Genomic DNA, 21,555 nt, shown 5'->3' with positions numbered 1-21,555 from the left:
TCAAGCTATTATATGGAGATCTATATATTAAATTGCTAAAAATGTCATCAAATGTACACACATGCTTGTTTTTCTTTCTACTTTATTTTTCTGCCTTTTTTTATAAGACAGAAATTGAGAGGAGGGAGGGAGAGAAAGAGAGACACCTGCAGGTTGGAAGCAGGGTCCAGAACTGGTCTCATGAATTATAATGTGTGTGCTTAACCAGGTTTGCCACCGCCTGGCCCTTTTGGTTGTTTTCCCTAGTGTGGAATGACAAAACTGACTTAGAACTATGAAATGTATGTACTTTAAATATCACAAAGGACAATCTAATGTATTCAGATCAGACGATTTTTCCCAGAAGTCCTTAAAATTTGCACAATATTAAATTTTCCATTAGGAATCATAACCCAGAGTCTAGCAGAAGGAAATACGATAATTATAAAATTTTATTCTTCCTCTTTCAGTTCTTAAATTGTTCTTCTATGACTGTCCTTTATAAAAACCAAGCACATATTTTGTGGCAGTAGATAAAGAGGATCAGCTAATGCAGCTGTGTGTTGCTTTCTAAGACTCAATAAATTAACAGATGTTTAAAGATGAAAAACATCTGAATTAGTATACTCTCAGAATGCAGCCAAGATCAGTTGTCTGCAAACTCTGATTCACAGATCATCTTCATTAAGATCACCAGGGGAATTATTTTGTTGGTGTCCTGGCCTGGAAATATGCATTCTGATGTCCACTGGGTGATTCCGATTGACATATGGACTGTGGAAACTGGTATTTTGTGCCATCTCTTAAGCTTCAGTTATCTCAGCTGTACTATGATATTTTGCATCACTCTGTTCAGTAAACTCTAGGATGCTGATATCCTGTATTTAGTCAGGCTAAAGTGTAAACTGGTGAAACCATTTTGGGGAACAATTTAGTGATATATAGCAAAAGTGGAACTTCTTGCACTGGTGAAATTCCACTTCTAAGAATATACTGATAGATGTACACCAGAAAACATGCACAATATTGTCAATCCCAACTGTTTGACAATGGTGAAAAAAGTACAATATGCACATTAATAGGATGAACTATTTTTTTCTGGCTTAAAAATGCTTTTTCTGTGGTCTGAGAGGTTGTGCAATGGATCAAGCATTGGTCACTCGAGCATGAAGTCTTGAGTTTACTGCCCAGCAGTACAGGTGCCAGAGTGATGCTCTGGATCTCTCTCTCTCTCTCCCTTTCTCCCCTCATACTTCTTTCACTAATAACTAATTAAAATATTTATTTTTCCACTTTATTGGGGGAGTTAATGGTTAACATACAGTTGATGGCATATAGGTACAATTTTCCATCACCCTGTGAGAGGTGTCTCTGCAAGATACTTTCTCCCCCAACCTTGATTGAACTTTTAAACAGCAGTTAAAATGAGTGAACTTGTTTATGATTATTGACAGAGGAAGATCTAAAGTGAAAGAGCAAATTCTGAAAAAAGTTGCTACCAATTTACCACAGACATAGTATTATAGCTTGCTTATAAAGCACATATATGTGCATAACACAAAGAACTATATATCCCAGCCTAAGGTTCCCTTTGGAGAAGGCAGAAGGTAGAAAGAGGGAAAATGTGATGACATGGAACTTAAGTTGTATCACTAATATTAAACTTCTTTAAAGGAAGAGATCTAAGAACGAGTATAAGAAGTGCTCACAAATTACATTAAATTCACTGTTTTCCAATCATATTGTCTCTGGAAAGTCACTTAGCCTTTATAAACTTCAGTCTTTTCACTTGTAAATGGGATTTTAATTATACCTATAACTCATTAGTCTTAAGGATCAAATGAGGTAATGCATACATTTTTTTTTTTTGCATAGTCACCATGTAAGTATGCCCTCACTCATAGTTAATCTTCCCAGCAAGAAAACACAAACATCCTTCATTCAGCTTGGTGTTATTAAGGGCAAATTTGAAAAGCTGCATTCTAGACAGAGATAGCATGTGGCACTCAGGAGAAGGTACAGGGCTGATAGTGCCCTTGGACAAAGAGGACAAGACTAACATTTTATCATCTCTCTATGCTGTATTTGGTACAGGCTCTGTCTTCCCTGAAACATTTATATGAGTTTGTGTTGCTGAGGAGTTATTCTGATGCAGTCTCCGCCCCCAGGTTTTTCTATGCCCCGCTAAATCCTAGAGTGCCCCCTTTCAACCAATCCTGGCTCCGCCCCCAGGTTTTTCTATGCCCCGCTAAATCCTAGAGTGCCCCCTTTCAACCAATCCTGGCCCTACACGGCACCCCTGGTTGTCGCCCAATAAAAAGCCCCCTCATCCCTCTCCTCTCTCTCTCTGGGCTCTCAGCTCTCCCTCTCTGAGGTCTTGCTCCCTGCTCTCCCCCAGTGGTCAGCCATTGCCGGCTGGCTCCACGTGGTCTGAACCAAACCTCCCCCCCCCCATCCTATAATAAAGATTTGTGTACCCCTTTGCTCTGGACATCCGCTCTCTTCTCCGCGGTGCAGCCCGACACCAGACTGCCGCAACAACAAGTTTGTGCTCAGTAGAGTGGTACTTAATGAGTGCCTTTACCAGACACAAGGCACTCTACAGTCTGGCTTTGTCTAAGCTCCAATCTCCAATGTCCAGAGAATGAGATGGTCTGCTTTCTTCCTAGCTATAGCCTCAAGAACCTCAGGATAGTAGTGGAGTATGGGCCCAAGGCAGAATCAGTTAAATGTGTCTTCTAGAGCTGGGGAGAGGGAGTAATGGTTATGCAAAATGACTCTCACACCTGAGACTGACCTCCCAGATTCAATCCCCCCATAGCACCTAAGCCAGAGTTCAGCAGTGGTTTGATTTAAAAAAAAAAAAAAAAAGGGAATCTGGCGCTAGTGCAGCAGGTTATGCGCACATGGGCAAAGCGCAAGGATAGGCGTAAGGATCCCTGTTCAAGCCCCCGGCTCTCCACCTGCAGGGGAGCCACTTCACAGGAGGTGAAGCAGGTCTGCAGGTATCTATCTTTCTCTACCCCTCTCTGTCTTCCCCTCCTCTCTCCATTTCTCTCTGTCCTATCCAACAACAATGACATCAATAATAATAACTACAACAACAACAACAAAAAAACGAGCAACAAAAAGGAAGTAAATAAATATTTAAAAAATTTTCCACTTATTCATACGCCCATTAATCTTTAGGTCTCTGGTGCTCTCAACAGTCTCCTTCTTGATATGTAATTAAAACTAGAGCAGTAGTCATTTCTTTTTTAGAGTGGGAAATCCTTGTTTATTTCTCTTTACATTATTATCAACAATACGAGTTCTTCATGAGGGCTAGTCTAAGAAAACATAGGGGAAGAAAATCACATCAAGATAATACTTATACACTAAAAACCCCACCTCAAAAATTGTTGGAATAAATGAATTCAGTAAAGTTGCAAGATATGAAGTCAATATACAAACATGTGTTGCATTGCTGTACAGTAATAATGAGCTAAAGGAGAAACTAGGAAAATAATGCTATAATATTAAACTCATTTTGTGACAAAAATAGTTCTTGTCAGAAGAGTTAAAAAAGAGACCTTTTTTGGTAACAATGTATGATGGTGGATGCTAACAACTTATTGTAATGATCATTTCACAACAATTATAAATATCAGATCATGATGCAATACATTTGACACTTATATGATGTTACATGTCAATTTTATCTCAATTAAAAAATCAAACATCACCACTCTAAAAAAATGTAATGTTTGAAGGTGCCTTAGTACCTTAGTGTTGCCTTAGAGCAGTAGCCATTTTATAGTGCGGTATTTATTCTATCAATACAAATGCATTTTGGAGGTGGGACTATTGGTAAGCTCTTTCCAAGAACATCTAGGGCAAAATACCTGCCAGTTTCCTCCAATTCTAGTTCAGTGTCTTTTCTCAAAGATTGTATTCCTGTTCTTTCTGAACTGGTCACTTTATGCTTGTCCTGAGATAAGGAGCTGCTCATAGACCTGCCACTTACTTGACTCATCTTTTTCTTCTTCTTTGGTCTGCTACCTTCTACACCACTCTTAAATCTTTTAGATTCTTGGGGATTGAGTGTTTATTCCTCTTTTTCCAGGCCAGGACACCTGGCGGATGTCCTTGCCTTACCCTACAAACAAGTAAGATGATCCAAGCGTGACTTGCCTGCATGGCTTGTTAGTTGACTGGAACTTAAAAGTCCCAAAGTTTCTGCTTCCTTGAGTTTTCTAGGGCACCTTGGAAAGTAAACAGATACAAGATATTGTGGGGTTGAGTATGTTTGTGGCAGGAATAGGGGTAGAAAGACTTAAAATTCTAAATGATTTCAGTGAAAATGTTTAGCACTGTTGTTGCAGATGTTTGAGAACTAACAAGGAGCAAGGAAATACAAAATTTTGGTTTGTATAAAATGAATGTGTGAGATTTGCCTAGTTTTCATGGCTAATTTTACCACATCCACAATAATAACTATTCATGTTGTCAATATGGGTTAGTTGAAATTGATTATAAGCTGTATTTATTTATAATGTGACATTGCATTCAGCTGTGCTCAAATTTGCACTGATTATTGGTTGCAATTTCCTCCTCATGTATTTTGCTCACATGGGGAAAAACTATCAAGGAATGTGACTCCAGTTATGTCGGAGATTAACTGCCCAAGTGCATCCTCTTTTCTACTTGGCATCTGTTGGGTAGCTATAATGTAGAGGTCATGCTGTCTGCAAACTATAAGAAAAAGAAAGCACATGTAATGACAGGTATAAATTTTTCCTAAAGCTGTATAAAACTGTTCCTCAGTACTCAGCATATAACATATTTACTGTATATGCCTTTTCTTTATTCTATTTACCTCCTTTGATTTCTGGGAGATTAAATCTGCACAAGCAGAGATACATACTAATATGATGAATTTAAAATGTCATTTTTCTTTTTATCATCAATGATTATCATTCAAAGTTGTTATGAAGGCTTTGTGACAGAGGTTATACTAAAATTGAAAGTATGTGAACTTACTGAAAATCATGTAAAAATTAGCTATGTTTTTAATGTGGTTTCTCAGATTGATTAATTTATGCAATTGAATTGTTCTTCTCTCCTGTAAACACATATTCACACTTTGCAAACTTGCACACCTGCAAAGTAAAGTGGTATTTTTGATATTATCATAGTTTCTTCAAGAATGACAACTCAGCGGCTTAGGAGATGGCTCAGAAATAGAGCATAGGACATGCATGCATGAGGTCCAGGGTTAATCTCAACCATCCCTAGACTGAAGAGATAGATACTTTGGTCTTTCTCCTTTATTGAATGAATGAATAAAAACATAAATATCTTTTAAAAGAATGATAACTCAGCTTACTTTTAGAAACTCACTTTATGGGCCATTCCCTGTTTCAATAAAGTGGAAACTGATTTCATGAAGGCCTTGAAGGTCAGTATATCTTAAATAATTGTAAGATACCTTGGCATTTATTAAGTATTGCTGTATTAGTTTGGAAATATCTTGAGATTGCTATAAACTTTGACTTTGTGTTCAAGCACTTCCCAGAAAGAAAAATGCATCAGTTTACATATGAAAAATTGTTTTCCAAATAACTCCATCCAAAAATGGAGAGAGGACATGGACAGAATATTTACCACAGAAGGGATCTGAAAGGTCGAGAAACATGAAAAAATGCTCCAAGTCATTGATTGTCAGAGAAATACAAATAAAGACAACAATGAGATACCACTTCACCCCTGTGAGAATGTCATACATCAGAAAAAATAGCAGCAACAAATGCTGGAGAGGTTGTGGGGACAAAGGAACCCTCCTGCACTACTGATGGGAATGTAAATTGGTTCAACCCCTGTGGAGAGCAGTCTGGAGAACTCTCAGAAGGCTGGAAATGGACCTACCATATGACCCTCCAATTTCTCTCCTGGACACATATCCTAAGGAACCAAACACACCCACCCAAAATATTTGTGCATACCCCATGTCCATAGCAGCACAATTTGTAATAGCCAAAGCCTGGAAGCAACCCAGATGTCCAACAATAGCTGAGTGGCTGAGCAAGTTGTGGTATATATACACAATAGAATACTACTCAGGTATTAAACATTGTGATTTCACTGCTTTCAGCCCATCCTGCATGGAGCTTGAAGAAATCATGTTAAGTGAAATAAGTCAGAAACAGAAAGATGAGTGTGGGATGATCTCACTCACAGACAGAAGTTTAAAAACAAGATCAGAAGAGAAAACACTAAGCATAACCTGGACTGGAGTTGGTGTATTGCACCAAAGTAAAAGACTCTAGGGTGGGTGAATGGGGAATAGTACAGGTTCTGGAACATCATGATAGAGGATCTAGTGGGGGTTGTATTGTTGTGTGGAAAACTGAGACATGTTATGCATGTACAAACTATTGTATTTCCTGGTGACTGTAAAACATTAATCCCCTAATAAAGGAAAACATGTTAAAAAATAAGAATTGCTTTCTTTACACACATGTATTTTAACAAGTTTACTTTTCTTCGGGTTGTCTCCACAACAAGGAAATTTCCTTGTAGGTTTTGGATTGAGATTTAACCAGGATTATAGAAACCATGGAATAATTTTTCTTTGTTTCCTTTCCCACTAGATTCCATTACTCTGCTGTTTCATCCACTTGCCATTTTAAGTACTATGATGTAAAAAAAAAATTGTGTGACTTTTGTTAGATCTAGAAAATAAAAGGAAGTCACCTTCTCCATACCAATATACAGATATGCCCATATTGCCAGAGGGGTAAACAATAGGGAAGGTTCCAATGTAAGGAGTAGGACACAGGTCTCTGGTGGTGGAAACTGTATGGCGTTAAACCCCTATTCTGTTACCTTATAATTTTGCAAACCAGTATTAAATAACTAATAAAAAAGGGGGCAGTGGTGATGCACCTGGCTGGGCACACATGTTATAATGCATAAGAATCCAAGTTGAGCTCCCGGTCCCCACCTGCAGGGGGAAAGCCTTGCAAGTGGGGAAGCAGTGTTGCAGGTGTCCCTCTTTCTCTATGTCTACTACCCCCTTCCTTCTCAATTTCTGGCTGTCTCTATCCAATAAACAAATAAATATAATTTAAAAGCAAAAGAATAAGCAGAAGAAGGAGGAGGAGAAAGGGGAGGAGGAGGAGGATGAAGAGGAGGAGGAGAAGGAGAAGGAGGAGAAGAAGAATAAGAAGAAGAAGAGGAAAAGGAAGAGGAAGAAGAAGGGAGTAAATCTAGTTGGTGAGAAATGGGAACAAATAACTAATACCATTGGTAGTGGAGAAGTAAGGAAAATCTTTCTGGAGGAGGTGATGATGATAATGTGATGCTAGAGTTTTTTAAAAGATTTATTTATGTATTTTATAATATTTTATAAGAGTTAGAGGGAACATCACATGAAAGAATCAGAGCACCACTCTGGTACAAGCAGTGAGGGGGACTGAGCAGGAACTTAAGGCACGCAAATCCTGGGCTTTACCTAACTGAGCTATTTTCCTCAGCTGTGGTAGATTTCTTACTTAAAAAAAATATTATTATGAGAGAGAAGACTAGTAACTGCCCAGATCTGGCATAAGATGGCACCAGAGATTGCATCTATGTCATCTCAGGCATGCACGTTGGCACTCTAGCAGGCTGAGCTATCTCCCAGCCCCCAACATATTTCTTTACGCTAAAAATGACAGACTCGGAAAAGAAGAACTGCAACTCTCTGTTTTTGTTTGCCATCAGGGTTATCACTGGGGCTTGGTGTTGGCACCATGAATCCACTGCTTCTGATAGTCATTTTTAAATTTTTATTTATTTATTTATTTATTTATTTATTTATTTATTTTTGCGTTTCTACTTCTTCTTCTTCTTTTTTTTTTACATGCATAACATTCCCCAGATTGTATTGTATTGTTAAATGGGAATCTGGGGAATGATAGTCATTTTTTTAAATGGATTTTTTAACGCTAGAAGAAGAAGAATGGATAGGACAGAGAGAAATTGAGAGAGGAGGGGAAGGTAGAGTGGGAAAAAGATAGACACCTGCAGATCTGCTTCATTGCTGGTTCAATGTCCTTGCTGCAGGTGAGGAGTGGGGGCTTGAACCCGGATCTTTGCACTGGTCCTTGTGCTTAGTACTATGCACGGTTAATTTGGTATGCCACCACCTGGTCCCCCAACCCTCTATTTTTAAATATATGTATCTATCTATCTATCTATCTATCTATCTATCTATCTATCTAGAGGGAGAGAGAGAGAGAGACATTGGAAGAGAAGCAGCATTATCAAGGCTTCCATTAATGTAGTAGGGGTTGTCTCACACCTGAGTCACATATATGGCAAAGCAGCACACTATCCAAATGAGCTTTTTCACTTGATGACTTCCAACACCCTAGTAAAGCAAAGCAACTAAGGAGCCTGGCAAAATCTGCCAGATTCCACTTTTGCAATTATCTAGAGTCTGATTTAAACATATCAAGCAGGGGGAGATCTTCCTAATAAAGAGTGAAGCTGTTGCCTTGTATTACAAGTATCCTCGTGTGTTTTAAATTGCCTAACTACCCTCCCTCACATATCAGATTGAAGATGGCCTATATTCTTGGCACAGTCAAGTACCTGAAAGAGCAATAAGGTCCTTATTCTCAAAGAGTCAGAGTTGTATTTTTTAGACTATTTGTTCGTTCACTAAAGCACTAACATGTGTATTTGCCTTTCTTTCACCCAGTTTAGATGATTCCCAGGTGTGGGGCTACTTCCCAGGTGGTATTTGCCAAATGCATTCAATTAGAGGCAAACATATTGAATACAGAAGCCTGGGGCAAGAGATAACAGGGCAGTAAGAGATGGCTCAAAAAACCTGGGAAGAAAAATTTTGAGAAAGGAGATGATGGGTAGGGGTAGAACTGCGGTCGAGGCTTGCAAAAGCTCCTTCATATATCTTGAGAATTGAGAAGTTCATGCATATGATTCAAACTGAAAGCAGTTTAATAATGGTCTAATCCATACTCCGAGCCTGTGTTTCTCTTTCCCTAGTGGGGAAGGGCTCTGGGGAAGCAGAGCTCCAGGACACATTGGTGGGGTTGTCTGTCCAGGGAAGTCTGGTCGGCATCATGCTAGCATCTGGAACCTGGTGGTTGACAAGAGAGTTAACAAACAAAGTCAAAAAAATTGTTGACCAATCATGGACCTAAAGGCTGGAATAGTGCACATGAAGAGTTGGGTTCAGTGGGGAAGCAATTACAGAAGCCAGACCCTCCACCTTCTGCATCCCACAATGACCTTGGGACCATACTCCCAGAGGGTTAAAAAATAAGAAAGCTATCAGGGGAAGGGATGGGATACAGAGTTCTGGTGGTGGGAATGGTGTGAAGTGGTACCCTTCTTATCCTATGGTTTAGTCAGTTTCCTTTTTATAAGTAAAAAATTACATAAAAAAGAAGTAGTAACAGGTGTAAGTATGACTTAGAAAGGGAGAGAAGATAGGGCCATAGGCAAATAAAAAAAGGGGGGAATATATATAAATATAGACGATAGTTATAGAAATACTTGTCAACCCATGTCTGTGACCTTGGGAGAACTACTGTAGCTTCTAATGGAGGGGATGAGGACAAAAGGAACTCTGGTGGTGGGAACAGTGCAGAATTATACCCCTGTTATAATTTGGAAAATCAATATTAAGTTGCTAATAAAATTAAAAAATAAACTTTAAGAATGGTCTAATCCTCAAAGAAGATCCTAGACTTTCATCTCTGGTTGATCTTCAGGCTCTTCACAAGCAGGGATTTAAGGTAATGTCCATGAGTCTTATAAATGGTCAAAGTAAGAAATGATCCAGCAAAGAAACCATTTTTAAAGTGTGCAGAAGTTTAAAGAAAATTCTTTAAAAATGGTTTGTAGCTTCAGATGTTAATAGATGCTCTGCCAATACAACCAGCTAACCACTAAGCTAGTGGAGCACAGTATCTAGTGGCTAAGTGTGATAAATAATAGAAGCTTTACAAAACTCATTTATAAGAATAATTAAAGGGACCAGGTGGTAGTGTACCTGGCTAAGTGCATATACCACAATGTGCAAGAACCCTGGTTGAAACGCCTGGTCCCTATCAACAGGGCGGAAAGCTTCATCAGTGATGAAGCAGGGCTGCAAGTGTCTCTCCATCTCTTTCACTCTCTGTCTTCCCCTCCCCTCTCAATTTCTTTCTGTCTTCATCCAATAATAAATAAATACAAAAATTTTTAAAAATAAAAATAAATAAAAACAATAACAATCCAAATCAAGCAGCTTCAATAAAACCTGAAGTTTTGTTGGGAATTTTTTTTGCCATTGCTGGTACTTCATCTTTCTAGGTCTGCTTTTTCAGATAAATGATAGATAGATGAGATAGATAGAGAAGATACCACAGCACCAAAGCTTCCTCCAGTGATGTAGGGTCTGTAGCAAACCTGGGTCTCATACATGACATAATAGGGTTGCTCTCAGGTCAACTAGTTTTTTGCTCCTGAATTAATTTTAATTTATGGACTCAAGCAAAATTTTATCTTCATTCTATTACATATGGATATACAGTTAATTTCAGAGCCATTTATCATGAGAATATCCCTTCTATTTTGAGTGGTCTTGGCACCCTTGTTTAAAATCAATGCATGGGTTTGCTTTTGGGCTATTAATTCCACCCCCCTGATCTACATATTTATCTTTATGTCAGTAGCACCTTTTTTCATGTTATAACCATTCAGTAATATTTGAAATCAAGGAATGTGAATACTTTAACTTTTTTCTTTTTTAAAGATTTTTTTTCATCAAAAGGATAAAAAACCCGGGACTATATATATCACATAGGAGTTGAAAGACCAATAAACTGAAAGCTTTAAGACACTGCTAAATGAGGTCAATATAGACATTCACCTGGGACCCTAGTCAGGGAGTCCTGGAATTCTCACATAGACATGATGCGCCTAAAAAAAGATGGAAAGAACATCAGTGAAATGGTTACTGTCTCTTTCAACTGGGAGTGTGATGCCTCAGTTCTATTCTTTTACTTGAGATTGTTTTGGCAATTCTAGGCCTTTTCTGGTTCCAGATAAGCATTTGTAGTTTTATTTTTTTCTATTCTCTTAAAAATTGATTGGGATCTTTATGAGTTGTTCCTTTTTCTGTCTCTTCTCATTGCTCTTTAGTGTGAGTGCTGTTCCTCTGGATGTTCTTCCATAAGTCTCTTAAATGTCTTCATTTATTTTAGTGCTGTTGTTGTTTTAAGGGTTGTTTCCTCTAACTTATCTTCCTGCTGTCCACTTCAGCTTTTGGCATCTGCCTTCCTGTAGGTGTTAACACTTTGTAGTTGTGCGTTGTCACCATAGTTATCACTGGAGGAGCCCAGTACCTGCACAATGAATCTGCTACTCCTGGCAGTCATTTTTTCTTTTCTTTTCTTTTTTGTTTTTGATAGAGACAGGGAGAAAGAGCAGGAGAGAAGACATGATGCAGCAGGTATGAGCAGTGGAGATGTTGGCAGCTAGTGTCTGGCCAAGTGGGCAGATGTGACAGAAGTAGACAGGCAGTACTGGACAACATAGGCATAGGCTTGCCTAAGGCAAGTAGCAACAACAGAAGCAGCTAGATAGCCTGGTTAGGCAGCAATCCAGTAAGGTAGATAGCTGCAAGGCAGGGGCCTGTTGGGTTACATGACACTGTGTGTTGGCAGGGGTGGGGGGCGGGGGGCGGGGGGAGTGGATTTGCTGCAAAACGCTCTCTTCACTTCCTAGATTCTGGGATTTTTTTTCTTTTGTTGATAATTCATCTTAGTGTTATATTCATTTCTATTGTGGTTTATCTATGTGTGTTGTACTCGTATTGGCGGCGAAAGAAAACAAGACCTGGTAGTTTGTCACCATCTTATCTGGAAGTCTAGAACTATATTTCTCTGAAAGAAGTACCATTCAAATCTTGATAGACACTGCATTGTATCTATACATATATTAAGGAAATATGATAATTTTAGCAATGTTTATTATTCTAGCCCATGAGCACAGGATCTCTCCCCATTTCGTTGTTTATATTGATTTTTTTAAAGTTTTTATTTATAAAATGGAAACACTGACAAGACCATAGGATTAAAGGGCTACAATTCCACACAATCTCCACCACTGGAACTGCAATATCATTTGGTATGACATGAGAGAAGAATGCAGGAAAGTGAGCCCCACCCTAGAGGTTCCAGGACTGGGGGAAATAAAGGCTATATAGAGGAAGCTGGAGGTTCCTGCTGTCTTTGGGTTTAAGAAGACAATAGATAGTTATTGCTATAATCACATTATTTGGCAATTGGGTTAACTTTGAAATATCCCTTTGTTAGGATTTGCTGTATCATACACAATATCACCATAATTTATGTCCTTTGACATTATTTGTATATAGCTGTGCCACCGGTTGCTTCTGTTCTCTCTTGTCTAAGCTTTTAAGCTAGTCAACACATGAAAGACTCAGCCTATGTATTAAAAAGACTCAGTCTGTGCTTTAAAAAATTTGAGACATTCAGTCAATTTTCCCCTCTCATATTACTTAGTGATTTATATGACTAAAAATTAATAGGAATGTACATAAACACCATTCCCATAACCAAAAGACTGTGTCCCATCCCCCCCCGCCCCCGTGAAGCTGAATATCCACCCTCATCCTCAACCCAGGGTTTTTACTTTGGTGCCCTACTCCAAATTTAGTCAAATCCTGCTTTGAGTTTCCCTTTCTGTTCTTCTTTCTCAACTTCCGTTGATGAGTGGGATCATCCCATACTCACCATTATCTTTCTGACTTAGCTCACTTCACAAATTCCTTCTAGCTTTGTCCAAGATGGGTCAGAGAAGGTGGGTTCATTGTTTTTAATAGCTGCATAGTTTTCCATTGTGTATATATACCACAGCTTTCTCAGCCACTCATCTGTTGTTGGGCACCTGGGTTGCTTCCAGGTTTTAGCTATCACGAATTGTGCTGCTATGAACATAGGTGTACACATATCTTCTTGGTTGGGTATTATGGAATCTTTGGGGTATATCCCTAGGAGAGGGACTACTGGGTCATATGGAAGGTCTATGTCTAGCCTTGTGAGAGTTCTCCAGACTGCTCTACACAGAGGTTGGACCAATTTACATTCCCACCAGCAGTGCAGAAGGGTTCCTCTGTCCCCACAGGCTCTCCAACATTTGTTGCTGCTGTCCTTTTTGATGTATGCCATTCTCACAGGGGTGAGGTGGTATCTCAATGTTGTCTTTATTTGCATTTCTCTGACAATCAGTGACCGAGAGCAGTTTTTCATATGTTTGTTAGCCTTTAGGATCTCTTCTGTAGTGAATTTTCTGTTCATATCCTCTGCCCATTTTTGGATGGGGTCATTTGTTTTTTTTTTGTTGCTAAATTTGCTGAGCTCTTTGTATATTTTGGTGATTAGTCTCTTATCTGTTGTATGGCATGTGAAGATCATCTCCCATTCTGTGAGGGGTCTCTTTGTGTGATAGATCTTGTGCAAGAGGTTTAGAAGTATAAGTATTAACTGTTTCCTGGAGGTTTTGTGGAATTCGTTAGTGAAGCCATCTGGTCCAGTACTTTTGTTGTAACTTTTTAATGAATATATTTGAAAAATCCACCATAGAGTGAAGCTAGGAAAGTGGAAGTGTGAAGTGAGGAGGGACAACTATAAATTATAATATGCCTTAGTGAGCTTGGGCTTGGTTTTACATTTTTTTTTCATTCTTAGGACTTCCTGGATCTAAGGGACGGTATACTTCAGTTGGTGGGAATTCTTGGCTAATAGAGCTCTTAAGCCTACAGTTTGTTGTTGCCTGGCAGGACTTACATTCTTGGCAAAGGGTAATTTTCTATGTTCCACTGCCTGGATGTTGAGAGTTTCTGGGGAAAATATGTTGTTATGTCTGTTTTTACATGCATTGGTGTGGCTTTGCTGTAGATGTTAGGAGTAGGGACAGATGGCTCTGCTCTATTTAGTCATCTTGACATTACCCCTTTTTTATTAATTAATTAAAAAATTATCTTTATTTGTTGTTGGATAGAGACAGTCAGAAATTGAGAGGGAAAGGGGAAGATAGAGAAGGAGAGAGATAGAAAGACACCTGCAACACTGCTTCACCACTCACAAAATTTTTTCCCTGCAGGTGGGGACTGGGGGCTTGAACTTAGGTCCTTGTTTATTGTAAATGAGAGTTCAAGCAGACTGTCACCACCAAGCCCCTATTAATTTTTATTTTATTTTAATTTATTTTTTGAGTGTTTATCTTTTTTATTGAAAACCATCACAGTATTTTAATTTTTTTTCTAGTGTATCTCTTTTTTTTAATTTTTATTTTTTGTCTCCAGTTGCTGGGGTTCTGTGCCAGCATTATGAATTCATTGCTCTCGGAGCTCTTTTTTTTCTCCATTTTCCCTATTTTATTTTATAGGATAGAGAGAAATTAAGAGGGGAGAGTAAGATAGGGAGAGAAAAAGATAGACACCTGCAGATCTGCTTCACTGCTCATAAAATGTCCCTGCTGTAGGTCGGAAGTGGGGGCTCAAACCCAGTTCCTTGCACAGGTCCTTGCGCATAGTACTATGAGTGTTCAACCGGGTGCACCACCACACAGCCCAACCTTACCCCTTTTTATATGTAGGCAGTTGTATGTGTAAATTTTCCTGTGATCAGTTTCTCTGAAACCTATTAGTTCTGGGATTTTTGTTTAGATTTTTGTTTAGATTTTTGTTAGATTTTTGTTTCATTACTCACAATATAAATTATAATCCCTTGGATTTTTTTTTGTTCTCAATAGTGATTTAGTAGTGTTTAACCTCTACATGTTTAATATTTTACACATTTTATTCTGTTATTGATTTCTAATTGTATACCATTGTGTTCATAGGATATATTTAGTATAGTTTCAATCTTCATAAATTTATTAAACTTGTTTTGTGGTCTAACATATGGTTTGCCCTGGGAATTCTTTTAGTAGCAATTCAGAAGAACATCCTATCTTGTCAATTTATAGAAAATCTTTAGGTCTCCAGTTTATAGGGATTTTTTTTTCTTTTTCAATCTGTTATTTATTGAATAGAGATAGGGAATATTAGAAGGAAGGGAGAGAGGGCGAGGGAGAGAGGGAGAGACTTGTAGGGGGCCACGTGATGGCACACCTGGTTGAGTGCACACACTATAGTGCACAAGGACCCAGGTTCAAACCCCTGGTCCCCACCTGCAGGGGGAAAGCTTCATGAGTGGTGAAGCAGGGCTGCAAGTGTCTCCCTGTCTCTCTCCCTCTCTATTCCCTCTTCTCTCTTGATTTCTGGCTGTCTCTATCCAGTAAAATAAAAAAATAATAAAATAATAAAAGAGAGAGACCTGCAGCACTGCTTCACAGCTTTTGAAGTTTCCTCCATGCAGGTGGGGACCAAGAGCTTGAACCCTAGTCCATTAGGGGTTTAAACCCTGGTCCTTGCACACTGTAACATGTGTGCTTAACTGGGTATGCCACAGCTGGGTCCCTATAGAGTTTTTCTAGCCTTATATTTCCTTATTGATTCTTTTAAGTTAATTATTAAAAATAGAACATTGAAATCTCTATTACCATAGAAGCACCTATATCTCCTCTCCATTCTATTTTTGGTATGCATTTTGGCATTATATATATATATATTGCATATAGTGATATAAAGTCAATCGATCTTGATGGACTGACTTTTGAACATTATATAATACCCCAAGCTATTTTTTGTTTTAAAAATTACTTGTGTGATATTTACAGTCATTTTACTTCCTAATAGGTGGCACGAGATTACTTTTTCTCTTTCAACTGATTTGTGTTTTTGAAACGAAATCTTTACAAGATATATTTGGATATTTTTTTCCCTGAAGATTTACTTCTTTCATGAAAAAGAGACTGCCATTAGATCACAACTCCAGCATATATGGTGTCAGGGATTGAATCTGGGGCCTCATGTAAGCAAGTCCTGTGCTTTACTAAGGCATCTCCTAACTGCTAGATCATGTTTTTCAGGAAGTATCCATTCTGTCCATTTCTACCTGTCAATTAGAGCTTAACCTATTTTCAATCAACATAATTACTTGTACTTAAGGACTTCTGATATTTTGCTATCTTTTTTCTTAACATGTCTTATATTTATTCCTACCCAAATTTCTCCATTACTGCCTTCTTTTGAGCTTCATTGTTTTCTTTTGTATAACTTATCATTAAAAAAGGATTAATTTTCATGGAAGAGTGTAATTAGAGCAATACTAAGCTCTTGCATACAGAGATTTAATTTAGGACTCCTGGGCAATCAGACATGCAAGTCTGGTACAGTACTGTTAATACATTCTCTCTGACTCTGTACCATTTATTTTGTAGTTGAAAAATAGCTCATCTGGTAAGAGCACAGGTATAGTTACATGCCTGAGGCTCCTGGCTTAATGACTGACACGACATGTATTAGATTGGTATTCTGACTTCCCTCTCTCTCTCACTCTTACTCTCATGCTCTCTCTCTTGCTCTGTTATGTGAAACTCTCACTGTATGCCATAGTAAATACATAAAATACATCTTTATAGTGCATGATTTTCACTTCCTTCTCATTTCATTTCCATATACAATTTAGTGATATTTTTTACAATGAAACATTGTTTTGTACTAGTATTTTTTAATTTTTTTTATTTATAAAAAGGAAACATTGACAAAACCATAGGATAAGAGGGGTACAACTTTGCGCAATTCCGACCACCAGACCTTCATATCCCATCCCCTCCCCTGATAGCTTTCCTATTCTTTAACCCACTGGGAGTATGGACCCAAGATCATTGTGGGATACAGAAGGTGGAAGGTCTGGCTTCTGTAATTGCTTCCCTGCTGAACATGGGTATTGACAGGTTGATCTATATTCCCAGCCTGTCTCTCTCTTTCCCTAGCGGGGAAGGGCTCTGGGGAAGTGGAGCTCCAAGGCATATTGGTGGGGTTATCAGTCCAGGGAAGTCTGGTCGCATCCAGCTAGCATCTGGAACCTGGTGGCTAAGAAGAGAGTTAACATACAAAGCCAAATAGTCTTTTTAACCAATATAGACTTAATTTCAATAGAATATATTTTTCACTCTTATAAAACACCTTATGTTTTACCTTAACATAATGCCTTACATTATCACCATATATTGCATCTTTACAAACTGTATGCCCATTAAAAAGAGTTGTACTATGCTATGCAGGTTTTTTGTTTTGTTTTGTTTTGTTTTTACCTCCAGGGTTATCACTGGGGTTTGGTACCCGCACTACCAATCCACTGCTCCTGGTGGCCATTTTTTCCATTTTTTATTGGATAAGACAGAGAGAAATTGAGAGAAAAGGGGGAGATAGGGAAAGAAAGATACCTGCAGTCCTGCCTCACCGCTCATGAAATATCCCCCTGTAGGTGGGGAGTGGGGACTTGAACCTGGATCCTTGTGCTGTTCCTGGTGCTTATCCTTGCACTTCATACTATGTGCGATTAATCGAGTGCATCAACGCCCCCTGCAGTCATTTTTTAAATCATATATTTAAAAAGAGGAGTCACAAAATACATTTCTATCTTTTGTATTTCTCTATATAGTTAGTTTTAGCATTTTCTTTGTGTAAATTCCAGTCACCAAATATTTCAATCAAAATTCCTTTATCCTTCTCTAAAAATATTGCTTTATAATTTATTTTTAAATCTAGCTCTCGGGAGTCGGGCAGTAGTGCAGTGGGTTAAGTGCAAGTGGCGCAAAGCACAAGGACGGGATTAAGGATCCCAGTTCTGGCCCCCGGCTCCCCACCTTCAGGGGAGTATTGTTGCGGCAGTCTGGTGTTGGGCTGCACCACGGAGAAGAGAGCGGACGTCCAGAGCAAAGGGGTACACAGATCTTTATTATAGGATGGGGGGGAGGTTTGGTTCAGACCACCTGGAGCCACCCGGCAATGGCCGACCACGGGGGAGAGCAGGGAGCGAGACCTCAGAGAGGGAGAGCCGAGAGCCCAGAGAGAGAGAAGAGAGGGGTGAGGGGGCTTTTTATTGGGCGACAACCAGGGGTGCCGTGTAGGGCCAGGATTGGTTGAAAGGGGACACTCTAGGATTTAGCAGGGCATAGAAAAACCTGGGGGCGGAGCCAGGATTTGTTGAAAGGGGGCACTCTAGGATTTAGCGGGGCATAGAAAAACCTGGGGGCGGAGACTGCATCAGAATAACTCCTCTGCAACAGGGCAGTCTCTTCACTGGCGATGAAGCAGGTCTATAGGTGTCTTATCTTTCTCTCCCCCCTCTATGTCTTCCCCTTCTCTCTCCATTTCTCTCTGTCCTATCTAACAACGACGACGACATCAATAACAACAACAATAATAACTACAACAACAATGAAAAACAAGGGCAACAAAAGGGAAAATAAATATTAAAAAATATATAGCTCTCAAGCCACTGACCTCACCTCCTAAATTAATCATTTAAAGAATACATTATCACAAGAGGAGTACTTCATGTAAAAGGAGAAAGACAAAAGTCCGAGAAGAGAATCCAGATAAATATGAGTAGATTTATTGAGGGTTCAGGGTGCTCATAAAGCAACCTCTAGATTTTCTTGATCACAGGGATTACAAACTCGTTTTTCGGATGACCACGAATGTGTGCAGTTTGACTGACTATATAGGAAAAAAAATTTAGTTGTATCTGAGAGCTGATAGGCGATGGAGCTGAGACAAGACTGATTTGCATCCACCTATATAACTACTACTTATCCAGGAATTTCCCCCACTGTTTTGGGAGTTAACCTTTCGGAGTTCTTAGAATCAATAAAATCCTCCCACCTTTTCCCTCCAGGGTTATCACTGGGGCTCAGTGCAGGCACTATGAAACCACTGATCCTGTGGCCATTCCCCCCCTTTTACTGAATAGGACAGAGAAAAATTGAGAGAGGAGGGGACAATAGAAAGAGAAAGACACCTGAAGATCTGCTTCACCGCTTGTAAGATGACCCCACCCACTTCATGTTGTGAGCTGGGGTCTCGAACCAGGACCCTTCTTTGGGTCCCTTCACAGTATGTGCACCTAACTGGGTACGCTACTGTCTGATCTTGAACTGCTAAGGTCTTTTATAGGTTCAATGTGCTGCACAGAGCAGCCATCTTGTGCACCTAGTTCCGTGTCAAGCAAAAAAAACGTCAGTCCCAGAAGGCCTTGCGATATGACTCAGGCAGTGTCTCTATGACGTAGCAGCTTGTCGCGCCATTGCCCGCCGGAACCTGGTGTGGTGAGGTCGTTGGTCCTAGTCTGTGAGAGAAAACAGACGTTTGGGGCTCAAAGTGCCTCCGCCAGAGGCTAGGATTGGGCCAGATCAAAGCGAACTGAGCAGGGAGGCGTTGGTTGTCTGCTGTGCAGCCTTAGCCTTTCCCAACGGCAAAGTGGATAGTTTCTGACGAGAGAGCTGAGTGACTAGACCTCGCGGAGGCCATGGCCATGGACTACTGGGACGCCGGGACCGGCTTCCAGCACAGAGAGGTGGTGGATTTCATCAACGAAGAGGTGCGTGATAATGGTGGCGGGCCGGACTCCTATGTGGCCTTCCGCTCGCGGTCCTGGAACGAAGTGGAGGACTGGCTGGTGACCGTGGTAACCGACCAGCGGGTGCCGCGTGCACTCCAGCGCGCATGCACCTGGAGCGCACTGGCCCTTAGTGTCCGCGTGGGCGCCCGTGAGCGCGAGCTGCAGGCGCGAGGGGTCCGCAGGCTGCAAGAGCAGCTGGAGGAGCATGAAGTGGTTTTGTGTGCCCTAGGCTCCGAGCTGCAGCAGCTTAAACAGGAGCGTGATGAGGTGGCAGCGCAGCTATACTCCACAAGGGCCACCCTGCAGCAAGTGGGGACTGACTGTGATATGCTCCAAGGGCAACTGCTCCAGGCTCAGAAGTCAGCCCAAGCTACCCATCTGGCTCATGAAGTGCCTCCTGGGCTTCCAGGGCAGCCACCTGGCTCTGTGACATGGCTTCCGAATTCAGCACAGCCAGGGTATGTGGCAGGTGTGGGGATGAATGGCGGACTGTTTTTTGAGACCTTGATGCCAGTCCCAGCAGCCATACTTTATGTGCCGGCTCCCAGGATCCTGTGGGCTCAGCATAAGCAGCCCTCTTTCCATGTACCGGTGCCATACCTACTTCCGATGCAGCCAGCATTCCCATTGGGATTCCCATATTTGCCAACAAATATTCTATTTTTGCCATCTATTCTAGTCCCAATTTCTGTATCACCTCTAAGAGTCTGCCTCCCTGGCCCATCGGGAGCAGTGGGCTACCAGAATGATATGGCTTCACCGTGGGACCAGAGGAGCTACATCCAGGGTCAAGGACCTGACATCTTGCAACATACAGCTCCCCTGGAGGGAATCCCAATCCATACTGAAGAAAGTATCCAGACACCCCAGGGAACGGTCATCCTTAGTGAAAGCCAGAGCCAAAGCCAGGAAGAACATCCACAGAGGCCGCAGAGCACGGTCCCTTTTGAGAACAACTGGAACTATGGCCACAAAGGCCCAAAGAAGACCTCAGAAATAACACCATTTGTGAACAGTTGGGGCTATGGCCAGGGAGGTCCAGGGATGACCTCAGAGATGGCCCCCTTCATTGACAGCTGGAGTTATGATCAGAAAAATCCAGAGAGGACCTCAGAAATAACATCCATGGGAGACAGCTGGAGCTGTGCTCAAGATAGTACAGAGAGAACCACAAGGATGACCCCTTTTGGGGATAGTTGGCAACATGACCAGGGAGAAGGTCAAGGCATGCTCCTGGGAATGTTTACCCAGAGTAACAACAAGCACCACAGTGAGGAAAGAGGTCCAGTGTGGCCCCAAGGTTGCCTAGATGTCAGCAAGACCTATTGCCAAGAAAAACATCTACAGAGTCTCCAGGGGACATCTGCACTGGGATTTAGCAAAAACTATAACCAGATAGCTGATTCTGACAGATCCCAGGGGATGTTACCCCTGTGGAGCAATAGGAGCCAATGTCTTGAAGAAGAAGATCTGGAAGGACTCCAGGCAACTTTCCCGGGGTACAACTGGATTGACAGTGTGAAAGAAAACTCAAAGAAACAACACGTTCAACAGCAGAAGACTACCCAACTAGAAAGAACCTCAGAATCCCAGAACCAGGAGAAGTTTGCCTTAAACTGCAATTTATTTAATTGGGTCTGTCCATCGTGTAAGACATTGAATTTTTCATTTTATATAGCCTGCTCTAAATGCAAGGAAGTCTGTATGGATATTGATAATGGAGACCCAATCCCAGAACAAATTTGGTGATTTCATGAGGGTAAGCAACAATGGAAACACTAAAACAAAAATGCCAACTTCCTAAGACACCTTTCTGGTAAAAAAAAAAAAAAAAAAAACTCATTTGCTTCACAGATAAATTGAAACCAAGATTATGAAGAAAATTAACCCACAATTTGTCACTGTTTAGGTTTTACAACAACTTTTTATTTTTATCATTGTGGTTTAACATACACAAATACCATATAAATAAATTGAAATTGAGCAAAGAGTAACTTCT

The 21,555-nt window shown here is 40.3% G+C and overlaps 1 protein-coding gene across 1 annotated transcript; it reads left to right on the top strand.

Annotated features, from left to right (window-relative positions):
* Positions 1-19,335: 19,335 nt before the first annotated feature.
* On the top strand, positions 19,336-21,305 carry LOC132535741 (testis-expressed protein 13D-like). The gene has a single exon (XM_060182647.1). The coding sequence runs from the start codon at positions 19,464-19,466 to the stop codon at positions 21,303-21,305; it is 1,842 nt and encodes a 613-aa protein (XP_060038630.1). The 5' UTR covers positions 19,336-19,463.
* Positions 21,306-21,555: the final 250 nt, after the last annotated feature.

This window comes from Erinaceus europaeus, chromosome X, assembly GCF_950295315.1.
Source record: "Erinaceus europaeus chromosome X, mEriEur2.1, whole genome shotgun sequence".
Classification (NCBI taxonomy): Eukaryota; Metazoa; Chordata; class Mammalia; order Eulipotyphla; family Erinaceidae; genus Erinaceus; species Erinaceus europaeus.
The sequence above is the reverse complement of the archived record's forward strand: the minus strand, read 5'-3'. Positions and strand labels throughout refer to the sequence as shown.

Bases quoted from the DNA above. Each gene is read 5' to 3' on its own strand.
- LOC132535741 (XM_060182647.1), top strand. From the start codon at position 19,464: ATGGCCATGGACTACTGGGACGCCGGGACCGGCTTCCAGCACAGAGAG.